Below are 12,101 nucleotides of genomic sequence, written 5' to 3' on the forward strand. Positions count from 1 at the left end.
GAAGAAGATGTTGCTTTCAAGGGTTTGCCTATATTCTCTTCTCTTATGAAATCCAACTGTTGTAAACCAAATGGAAATTTGCAAAATTTGTTAGGTTTGCCAAGCAGAGGGCAGTTGCTCTACCATCCACCAAAACCCAGCATACCTACTTGGTGAATACCCACAATGGTTGCAATTTCTCCATCTTTTTCTCTTCAGTAAGCAATTGGGATTACTGCTCCTCTCATATTGAATTTCTTAGCTAATAAAAGTTGTACTATGTCTTCCTCATTTAGTAACTAGGTGGGCTTAGACAAAAAAATATTTAATTTTGGAACTATTCAACCAGCAAAGTGTTAATATGGTTGATTTTTCAGTATTCACATTTTGATATGATCAAAAGAGAAAACGGGGCTAGAACTTGAGGGCAGTGAAGCTATTTGAGAATTTTCTAGTAGGGTGCTGCTACATTTAGTGTCTAGCTTTGTATATTTTTACTCACTAATTTCTAATTTGAGGTTGTGGATTGAGTTGTTAAATGTTGGGATGGCTTTTGGTGATGAAGACACATTGGGCAGGACAATAGGAACCAATAAAAGTGTGTCCATTTCATTACCATATGCATGTCTCCTTATTCAAAAACCAAGTACAAATTCAGGGTTTGAGGACCTGATGAGAAAATCCAAGGACCCGGGTGAAGGAAGGGGAATGAAGGGAATTTATGAGGAGCATGTCCTGTTTTGGGCCGATATCATCTCAAGATTCTGAAGATATAAAAACTAACCAATCTTCCTAAAGAACGAAGATAAAATTAGCAAGTACACTTACAGAGTTTTCAAACTTTTCCTCAAGAGGATAGATGGGGCAGACTAGTGTGGGATCCAATGTAGATCCAACTTTGTATTCATTTGTGGGATCCGGACGGACCAAGGGCCCACTATTGGCTGAACCACTTGGGCCGGTAGGATTGCCACACTTCATAATTGGGAAAACGAGTACTGTGAAAAGAACATAATTTAAAGGGTTTAGATTTATCCTCATGGCAGCAAGCAATTCATTTATTTTCAAACCGATCTAGTCATTATCTATTATTTGATTGACTAATCCTTTAAATTGGAATGGGTGAAGAGCCAAATGTACTCCTCTTAAGAGACATGTCAGAGCGGAGGCATCCCAATTAAATTGAATGGGATGTGTGTGTTTCTCACTGGAATTTCTACAAAATTGGCCCAACCCCTTTAGGTTAGGGCAGGAGTGGCTGTCTTCAACAGCACGAAAGCATAAAATCTGTGTGACTAAGATTCTTGAAGAAGTTCACTAAGTAGTGAGGGCTCATTTGGGGCATCACTTTTACTTTACAAGTGTTTACATCATCCTCATCTTCTCATGGGACTCTTTATATAAAAGAGATTTGAATCGGTTGTACATATTAAATGTTAACCCACTCCTCTCTCCAAATGAATAAAGGGAGGAAGGCGTATCCTACAATTGTGATAAATCATAAAAATGTCCCTCGAAGTCCTCCACTTGTAGGTGAATGAAGGGGGGAAAAAGGACTAGTGGTCAAGTGATAACACAAACATTATCAGAGAGTATCCCTGGGGGTAGCGAGGTTGACACGAGTGAAGAGAATGAACACAAGCTTACAAAGAAGGACACTTGCAAGTCAAAGGCGCAGTCCACCTTTGTGCTTTGGCCAAGCAGTAGTCAGTACCCACCTTATGTGAAAAACACACTCAAATGGAATCCTATGTCCCCCAAGTGCTTGCATTTATGAAAGCCCTTGTCCTCGACACCATTGTGAGTGTGTGGGGGACATCGGAACCCACCAAGCGACACTCTCCATCAAGATATGATTTTTCTATTTTCAAATGGGGGGTTTTCAACATGGTTGCTTTGGCCTCCTATCCATTACAGAGAAGTTCCACAGAGTTGGCTTTTTATAATGATAGGGTGTGAGGACTGCACTGAACTCAATCATCTTCTTTTCCATTTTTTTTTAATTTCAAATCCACCCCACGAAAGACCAAAATGAAGGAATGGGGGATTCGTGACAAAACGCCATTGGTGTTGTAGGTGAGGAATGTAACTCATGCTTATGGGGTGGGTCCCCAGCTCACATGCAAATGATGTGGTATTGTCATCATTCAAACACCAATTATGCACGCAACTGAAGCCGGGAAAAGGAGTAAAAAGAGATGAATGCATCAAATTATGTTTCTTTTGTTTGCAGCTTGTCTAATGCAGGGCAAAGGAATAGAAACCCAGAGAGAAGAAAAAACAGAAAGGACAAGAGCCATAATTACAAAACAGGAGGACAAAAAGCAGAAGATCTTGATGCTAAATAATATCTGTAACAGAGTTTTCCAAACACCGGAGTTGAGTTTTCAACTATGCATGTATGACTTGGATTAAAAAGGAAAAAAAAAAAAAACCAAGAGAATCATTTGGTCCCTACACCTATAAATCGAGAGCAACATCAATAAATAATGTAAGGCCAACAGGAATGAGAATGAGATGGATAGAGGAGGTAAAGGGTGCTTGTGAAGGGAAACAGAGAGATTGACAACGCTTCCGCGCCAGCTTTGAAGCAGGCCGAGGTTGAGCAATGTGGTGGGAGTGGGAGGCGTGGAATAAGCATATGGGTGTGTGACAACGTTATGGCACCTTGTAAAGTAAAAAAAAAAAAAAATGTACACTTGTCAAACATGGATTGACAGATATAGCAAAGATAAACAGATTTGGCGGAAACTTAAGGGGCAAAAGAAAGAAAAAATTGGATATTTTTTCTTCTTAAAAATGGGGATTGAGCTGTAATCAGCATTGGCGGCCTCTGCGGCAGGAGAGAGCACCGGCACCGGATGTGATGGTGCCCACCATGGAAGAGGACTTGGCTCCTAAGCTTGAAGCTCTGGCGTAGCTGGCTGCAGCCCCAGCTCCGGATGGAGTGAAGTAGGCCCCATTTAGCAAAAGGTCTCCCTCTGATCTCCAATTCCAGTGCTTCCACACACTGTTAGAGGTGATCACCCTCTTTGTCACCTGTTCACATAAATAATTTCATTGTTAGTTTTGAAATCAATGGGCCTCGTGATTATTTGTTTGTGGGAGAGAATTGCACAGTAGAAAGAAATGAACACATTGTCGTTATTCTGATAGTACAGTACCTCTTTAGCAAAGGGGTTGGCAGGGGCAAGATATCTGTTGCCCTGGCTGTTAATGGTGGGCTCAGCACTTCCACCAATAGCATACATTTCCCAGTGGGTATAGTCGTTGTTTACCACATGGAAATAACCATGCCTACACCTGCATTGTTAATTAATACAAGTTACTGATTAACTATATCCATGATATTATGATGAAGAGACTGAAAACAAATAAATGATATTATAATATAGGCTACCTTGGCATTCTCTGGATAAGTCCCTCGCCGAAATGGTTGTAAGCAATGGTCACTTGCATCTGCTTGTCTCTTGTGTAAGAGTCACTGTGACCCAATAGCATCACCTGTTTTTTAAATTAATGCCAATGAAAATGAAAATGAAGCTTTAGTCCTCTCTCTGATTTAATTTACTTAAAAAAGGGCGAATTGGTGCATTGGCGACATAGAAATGACCTCATTGTGGTGGGTGAAGTAGTTGTTGGAGATGGTAATGGCAGTGGATCCCATCACAGCGTCAATAAGGCCATCGGCGCAGTTGGAGAGGGAGTTGTGATCAATCCAGATGTGGCTGGAGCCAAAAATTGAAATGCCATCACCATCGGCCATTGTCCTCCATCCATAATGGCTAGGTGAGCTTCGGACCATGGCGTTGCCAGTGGGCTTGCAATCATGAATATTGAGACCATGGATAATGACATTGGTGATAAACTGGATGGTGATGCACGCCCCATTGGCGATGTGGACATTCACTCCACGAGCATCAATTGTCTTGAAACTGTTCATGATCAGCTCTTGCTTCAGTTTAATCACCATGTCCCGCTTGAACACGATCCATAAAGGCTTGTCCTGGATGACAGCATGGCGAAGAGTGCCAGGTCGGGGATTGACAGCGTCGTAATCACCAGGGTCTGTCACCACATAGTACCGTCCATCCCGGCCACCAATGGCATTGCGTCCAAAGCCAATGCCACAGTCAGCAAGGCGCTTGCGGTGAAGTTGCCAATGTGGGTCACAGCGCCAGCAGTCATCAATGGGATTTCCAGTTCCACATGAGAAATAACCCAGGTTCCTCCTTTCCGTACTATTACGGATGCTCCTGAAAATTTTAAAACACATTATTATTGAAATATTCATGTCCAACTCATTATTCAAGCATATGAATCAATTTAACATCGAGTGGGAGCAGGGAATACAGATGGATAATTATTAAGAACACATGCCGGTTTTAAGAGTCATAACTCGCTGTAACGTAAGGAATTCCATCACTAGAAAGTTAAAGCACGCCGTCCAACAATTATGAGGGGGCCATGTGACTTAACGTGGGATTTCTATACGGATAGGTGGATACGGATCATACGGAAAATCTGTTGATTTTCTAGCCCACACTTCACTGTTTGAAGTTTGAACTAAATGCAAAGGTGGAGGAACCAATTCTTTAGTGTGTCGGTGGAAGGTCATTTAATGAGGTCATGGTGGTCTCATTGAATGACTCAGCTCTGTCAGTTGGCAGCTGCTGGCTGGGCAACTGTTTCTCCTAAAATGTCTTCATATGAATCCCTACCTATGGTTTAGAGCTTATTTCTTCTTGACAGGCTGGAAAAAAGTAGTATAATTTATTTGCCTACGCCAACTAGTTGGGTCAGGGCAAGGCACTGCACGAAATAATGGTGGTTTCAATTGAATGCAGGAACAGATGGGAAGGAAAAAAAAAAATGAATGTAATGGTATGATTCTCGCCTGTGTGAGAGGCTTTGGAGGAGGATGAAAGGCAGAAGCAGAGGACGTGATCTTCACAACTTCAATATTGGATTGAACTAAACTACTGATGGGAATAATTCATACGCTCAGAAGTCACATTGAATTGGAATTCCTCCCATTCTATTTTATATTTAATTTTACATACAAATCTAATATATGTGAATGAGGGTACAAAAATATACGGCATCGATCAAAATGAATGATGGTGAAGATATGAAAAGGCAGAATTATACGTCCTTTTGGAAGATTCAATTTCGAAGGAATGGCCGAACGGTCACTTCATGGATTATATGCAGTATTGAACTCCTACTTCTAAAATATGCGAATGGGATTTACGAATTGATTGAGTAGATCAGCACCAGGGTACACCAAAAAAAAAACCAGGATCTGATCTAAAAAATTTCAAAATACTCAAGGAAGGATTTCTATACAGGATCTCCACAATCCATTGAAAAGGCTAAAAAGCAATCTGGGTCTTCTTTGACGCCATAGGTAAGAGCAAATGGCATCTATTCTGAAAATTTTCATACTATATGCACATAGAGCCATATACAGTCAAGTAAATGCTTTACAAAAGCAATTAAAGAGACCAACGTGAAGAAAGGGAAATAAACCCAAAATCAGAGATACATTGGCATAGATATGAAAAGCTAGAGTGCACACTGATGAAATTTGGATAAGGAAAAAGACACATGAAGGTAATAAATTAAATGCGTAATGAGCGGATCTCTCGACAAGGGCATGTGGGTAGGCTGGCAAACAAAATATGAAAAAGGTGAAGAGATTCAGAAGTTGAATAACATGGGGTTGATTCCTCAGACTCCAAGTTAGTTTTTGCATTTGTAAATGAATTTAAAAGAAAATGAGGATCACAGTCTCAAGGAGGAATGATACGAGCCACCAAATCTCATCAAAACATTGAGGGTATACACTAGTAAAAGGAAGATTGAGTAGAGGCCATAAAAATTAAAATTCATAAACCCAATCAGTAGTGACTTTATTTTTTTTCTACTTTGACTGTATCTTTTCCTTTTTCCGAGTGTGAGGGTAAAAGGGTTTGACTGGAAATTACTTACTTATGGGAGAGGAGACTGGAAGGAGGGGAAAAAGGCAATGCGAGTGGGTTTACAAAGACTTGGTTGTTAGGAAATGCTGAACGGATATTTTAAAGGGACTGTTGTGAGTGTGCTCTTTTATGGAGTGTAGAGATCATGTGAGGCTCTGTTCACTACTGTGATGACCAGTCCAAATTCCCAAGGAAAGCCATTCAATGAAGCCACAAGATTTCCAGGAATAAACATATTGTGATTAAACAATTAGCCTAGTGAAAGAGAGGCTCACATATCAACCATGGAAGCAACCTCCTCTGGATTTTCCACGGCGTGCTCATTCCGCTCATTCCACCCTTCACTTTTATCCAACCTGAAAACAAAATTCCGCAGTAACTACATCAGGGCCAAGAAAATCCCGTATTGGAAAATGATAAATACATAATCAAAACCATTACATCAGTGGGGCATCAGGAAATAAATAAATACTTGGGGCTCCTTGGTGATTTACGTAAACTATAAGCCCAAAATGATGTATAACAACCTGGGCTGAAAAGGTAGGAAAAGTTATACCAAGACAACGCTAACGTCGTTTGTTTTCAGAAAACATAAAACGACGTCGTTTAGATGTTGTCCCAAATCTGACATCTCCGTTTCCCATGTGAATTTTGAAGTTTCACCTTAAAGAAAGGACGAAAATTTTCCGTACTCAGAGCTCGAGGCAGTCGTCGCCCGTAGTAGGGAAATTTCTGTAAAATGACTAAGCTTGTCCTCATGTGATTTTTGAATCTACCCTAATTATGGAATCTCAATTCTTAAGAAGGGTAATATGGTAATTGAGTAAGTTGCCAAGAAAATAGTTAGCTTTTACAGTGAACTTTTTTGCTCGAAGCTTGAGACCGAAACAGATCGGGATACTAAAATAACCGAATTAACGATCCAGATTTTCAGATCCCGATCTCAACGGCTAAGATTGTCGCAATGTTCTATCCAGCGGTTCCTATTGCACCGGAATGAAATTGGACTGTCTAGATCCGTCATTCAAAAGATAAAAATCTAAAATCCAAGCTTCGAGCACCGGAACTACTCTGAACTAACCTCTCCGCCATTGTGGAGTTCTCCAAGCTCTGCAACTGGTCCGGCTTTTCTTCAACCCTGTTCAAAGCAACAAAGACCAAAAGATATAGTTTGTAAGAATTCTATTAGCTTCACTCTTTCTTCATATATTTCTCTACAATTGTTGCGGAAAAGAAGAAAACACGTAATGTAAGCGAATTCCGGTATCCAAACACTGAATCTCAATGTAAAACAGAAAACGCTTCCACATTTCTGCAGAAACTGAACAGAGAATGCTGGCAGAGAAGTCATAAACCTGACTCTGTTTTACCAGCATTCTTCATATGCTTTTTTTCTTGCTTCTAAGAGCTTATAATCAATGCAAATTCTGTTTTCAAAAGTAGTAAAAACACTTTTCTGAAATGCTAAATAAGCCGCTACCTCAATTTCTGAAGCTCGTCGGCGTTGACGCGGAGGAACAGCACCAACACCAACAACGAGCAAAGCGAGAACCACCTCAGAGAGACAGCCATTGTAGCTTCAGAGCTTTCTCTCCCTACTTTCCCTCTTTAGAACCACACTAAATCCCTCTCTTCCTCTGTTTGGAAGCTGAGAAAGAGAAGGAAACAAACCGAGCCGGAGAAAAACCCGAACAACGTCGTCTTTTTATAGGAAAAAAAAAGGTTAGGCACGACCTCCGCCCAACTCCACTTAACCCTCCCTCCAACGCTAACCATGGTTAAGTCAATTAACTCTAACCGTAACCACATTTAACCTCCTTTACCCCTAACCCTAACCGCCACTAACTGACTCTCTCCCTCTCTCCAAAAAAATTAAAACTTTGATCACGTAACTGGTGAATAACAGTATCTTACATGCCACCGACGCCGGCTTCTCCCACGTGTCACCAATGTCGGTTAGTCACGTGTCGGACCATCCCCTCTCTGACACTCCCCAACTAACCTCACCGTTTTAACTGCGGTTGAACTAGGACCACTTATCCACGTCAGCATCGATTTTTTTTTTTAAAAAAAACATTTTATTCGTAGTTCGTACTCGCTGAATCAGAGTCGCCACGTACACGTAAGGAATTCTTGATAACTGTACAGGTTGGCTCTGACAATAGCTACGTATTTTTATTATTCTATTATTTACTATAAAAAAAAATATGGAAGAAGAAAAATTTTGAGATCGTTGACAGGTGTCCTTCCAAAGGCGTACGGTACAACCGTGCTAACCGGTCCTTCCGGTTAGCATGAATCCCGAGAAATGTCCATGATTTTGCGCTTATTTACCGGTGGAGTATTTATTATATATTTTTTATAGTTAAATTTTTTAATATTATTTGGTTGGAGGTTTTTTTGGCTTTTATGGAAGCAACGATCATGTTGCCATGCAACCACCAAATTGCTGCCATCATAACTCAATCTCACGCCTGTCTTAATCTCTTTTCATTTTTTATCTTTTTTTTTTTTTTTTCACTTTTTCTAGTAATTATTTGGAGAAACAAAAAGTTATTATAAAAAGCAAATGCTATTACCCATCTGGCTTTTTCTCCTTTTTAAATCAAAATTCTCAATTGAAAATTATGGGAGGGAGTAGCATTTTTCAAGCATTGTATGGGATCAAGGGAATGAAAACGTGGATGGGGAGAAGAACAATTTTTAAGCCTCATGGAGGTAATTTTTTATTTTTTATTTAAGTGGAAACTAAGAGGCTTATTATTTAATAATTTAAGTTGATTTTAAGTTAAATTATTGACTTAAAATTTATTACTTTAAATATAAAAGTTATTTGATAAAATTAACTTAAAATTTATTTTAAATTATCAAATTGGTATATTTATTTTTATAAATTATAATTATAGTAAATGAGATCGTGTAATAATAAAAGTCGTAAAGTAACAAAGGAGATCATAAAGTAATAAAGGAGATTTTGGAGGTAAACAGGACAAATGAAGATAAAAAGATAAAACGAAGATATAGACTTAATAATAAATTAATTATTTTTACTTATTATTTAAAGTAATTTTTTATTTTAAGTTATACCATTAAGTTATTTTTCCAAACATACTCAATTTATTTAATTACTTAAATTAAGTTATTTAATTACTTTAAGTTATTAAGTTGGTTTATCACACACCTATTAAAATTAAGTAAAAAATATAATTCAAAAAATGTTAATTATTAATATTATAAAATATTAATAAATAAAAAATATTTTTTTATATAAAATTATTGTGAAAATGAATATTTTCTTCACTTTCATATTAGATTTATTTTTAACGCAAATTCTTTTTAACTCAAAAAAATAGTGCAAATATGACTTTCCAACATCTCAACTTTTAAATATTAATGCTATGTTTGGTTTCGAAAAATTTGATAGAAAATGCAAATGAAAAAAATAGGAAGAAAAAGTAGATGAAAAAAAGAAGTAAAGGAAAAAAAAATTAAATTCAATAAAATAATTTTATTTGTTACTTTAAACTCATTTTATTTCTTTTAATTCATTTATATAAAAATTAAATAATTTAAAAATATATAAAATTTTAACTAATTTAATCCTATTTTATTATCTTTGACATTTTTCATAAGACAATTAAATATAAAATAATAATAATAATAATAATTTTTTTAACTTTTTTTTTTTTCTTTTCTCAGTGCTTTCCGGGACAAACCTAAAAAAAAACAATGGAGAATGATAATTAAGATGCTCTAAGAATGATTCATTTTAAAAACTGACATATTTTGTGAATGATGAGAGTAATATGTATGGGGAAAACCCCAAGGGAAAAAAAATAGGAATTATGGATCGGTGGATCGGTGGATCGGAGAGGAAATAATAATCCAAACAATGAGAAGAAAGGCAGATGGAGTTGCCCATCCCTTATTGACTCATTGCCAACCCTTCCAAGGAACAGGAAATGAAAGGGGAGATATCATGTATGGGTCACTTTTGTCAATGCATTTAGCTCATGTAGATTCAGCCTGATCTGACCATTTTTGTTCTCTTATGATTGATAAGTGATCACTCCTTCATGTGGGGCTCTTTTTTAACATGAGACGTAGTAGTCTCTTGATTCATGTAGGGTTCTCTCTAATGCAGGGTTCCTCAAAACTACCAAATTTAAGCCTAAGATTTTAAACATTATGAATTTTAAGCCAAAATGTCAAATAATACCAAATCTTGGCAACATTTCAAATTTTTGTTCATTGGCCTCTAACGACCATGTGGATGCCATGTTGCCTTTTTATATTTATTTTTAAATTTTCAAGTGAAATCGGAATTTTAAAATGCGATTTCAACATAATTTTAAGAATTAGCTTACTAATCCTACCTACATCTAAGTAGTGTTTCTTCCCATTGCTTCAACTATTTTCATTTGTCAATCAATTAAGTTACTTGTTTTTGCTCATGCCCGTGATAAGTGGTGACAATGTTTCCTTCTACTCATACCACTCGTAATATGCTCAACAACATACTCTATTGGTTTTGCCATATTTTTAGGTTCTATTGCACCATTGTATGTTAATTAGCTTATTATTACAAAGATTTGTTTAACTAATATCATATCTTTATCAAACATTTCAACCCATCATATGTCTTGTAACATCCTCTTCAAGTATTATCTTGTTGATTTTTTAGTACCCTTTACTTGGGCTTCCTCCAATGACAAGATATGACATCCTTAAGCTTCTAGGTATTATGATATTAATGCTTAAAAACCCTTACTAGGTTTTTCACAAATACAAGGCACTACATGTTGAGCTCGTTTGTGTCATTCAACCTACTCTTATATGTATAAATGACTTCGTATGTGTAATTATTCATTTTAGTTCACATGCTTACTGCAACATAGCCTTTGCATGTTAAACTTTCTTCGTAACTTATAAACCGCATCTATTATATTGTTGCCTTATAAGAGTTAACCTTACTAATTCCTTCCATCTAAGGCATGTGTAATTCATGTTGTGTGCCACAACCGTACCCCATGGCATTGAATCCACGACACACACCATATTCATAACTTTACACTTGCGATCTAATAATGCTCATCATTACATCTTGCTCATATTCAAGGTCTCATGTCATGCTCTCGATGTGATGTAGTCATTAACAATTACACTCTATCATTATCCTAAAAGAGAGTAACCACATCATCTCCTTTAAAGAACATTTTAAGCATTTCTCATTTTGATAAGAAAAGACATAATAACTACTTGTATAGGTAGAGTATATTTCCTATAATTAAAGAAAAACCACTTGAAAACTCATTCTCAAAACATCCCATTTGAAGGAAAAAATCTCAACCAAAAGAAATCTCTTGAATTTTGGTTGAGCATACTACCTACATGGTTCCATGTGTAAGCCCATGTGCTACTACCCTCAAGTTACTATTTGGTACATGTAGCATTCATCACATTCTATTAGCATACAACTCAGTCTCACAATTATCCTCTCTTGTCATCATATCTTGAATGTATATGACATGTTGCCTCGAATGTCATAGACACTTTTGGTATAAGGTGCCACCACATAGATCTTAATCTTGTATCAAAATAGTCAAGGTGTTGACAAGTTTTAATATTACATCCCTCCATCCTCCAAATGCAATATTATAAAAGTAGAGGAAATTTTTATAAGAAATACATCATCGTATTAAAATTAGAATATATAATTAAATTTAGATTACAAAATAAATATACAAAGAAATGAAATTTAAATATAAACGAATACGATCAAATACAAAGAAATAATACCTAAGTATAGTGAAATATGACCTAATTATTAAAAATAAATAAAAAATTGGAACTATAAGATATCAAGAGATATTAACTATATTAACTATATAATTACTTTTCATCGATTGGATAGTAAAATTTGTGTCTTGAGGGTGGTTATTTTTCCACTTTTAATTTAGAGTGGGAAAAAACCTATCATTTTTTCAAACCTTGAAAAGAAGAATAAATATATAAACAAAGATGAATATACTTTTTTTTTTTCAAATATCACATGGGCTTGTTTTAGTAATGCCATGATCAAAGAGGCCCTCATGTTGAAAATTTGCATTATTGAATTTCAAATTTTCCTTCCCTAAA

At 36.6% G+C, this 12,101-nt stretch overlaps 1 protein-coding gene across 1 annotated transcript; it reads right to left on the minus strand.

Moving 5' to 3' along the window:
• Positions 1-2,294: 2,294 nt before the first annotated feature.
• On the minus strand, positions 2,295-7,659 carry LOC100251082 (probable pectate lyase 8). The gene is made up of 7 exons (XM_002265064.5): positions 7,444-7,659; positions 7,045-7,101; positions 6,239-6,319; positions 3,593-4,235; positions 3,380-3,483; positions 3,144-3,282; positions 2,295-3,018 (listed from the first exon to the last, which is right to left on the minus strand). Exons 1-7 carry the CDS (start codon positions 7,533-7,535, stop codon positions 2,797-2,799), a joined length of 1,338 nt encoding a protein of 445 aa, XP_002265100.1. The 5' UTR covers positions 7,536-7,659; the 3' UTR covers positions 2,295-2,796.
• Between the last annotated feature and the right edge of the window lie 4,442 nt (positions 7,660-12,101).

The sequence above is a fragment of the Vitis vinifera genome, chromosome 7 (genome assembly GCF_030704535.1).
Source record: "Vitis vinifera cultivar Pinot Noir 40024 chromosome 7, ASM3070453v1".
In the NCBI taxonomy this organism is placed as follows: domain Eukaryota; kingdom Viridiplantae; phylum Streptophyta; class Magnoliopsida; order Vitales; family Vitaceae; genus Vitis; species Vitis vinifera.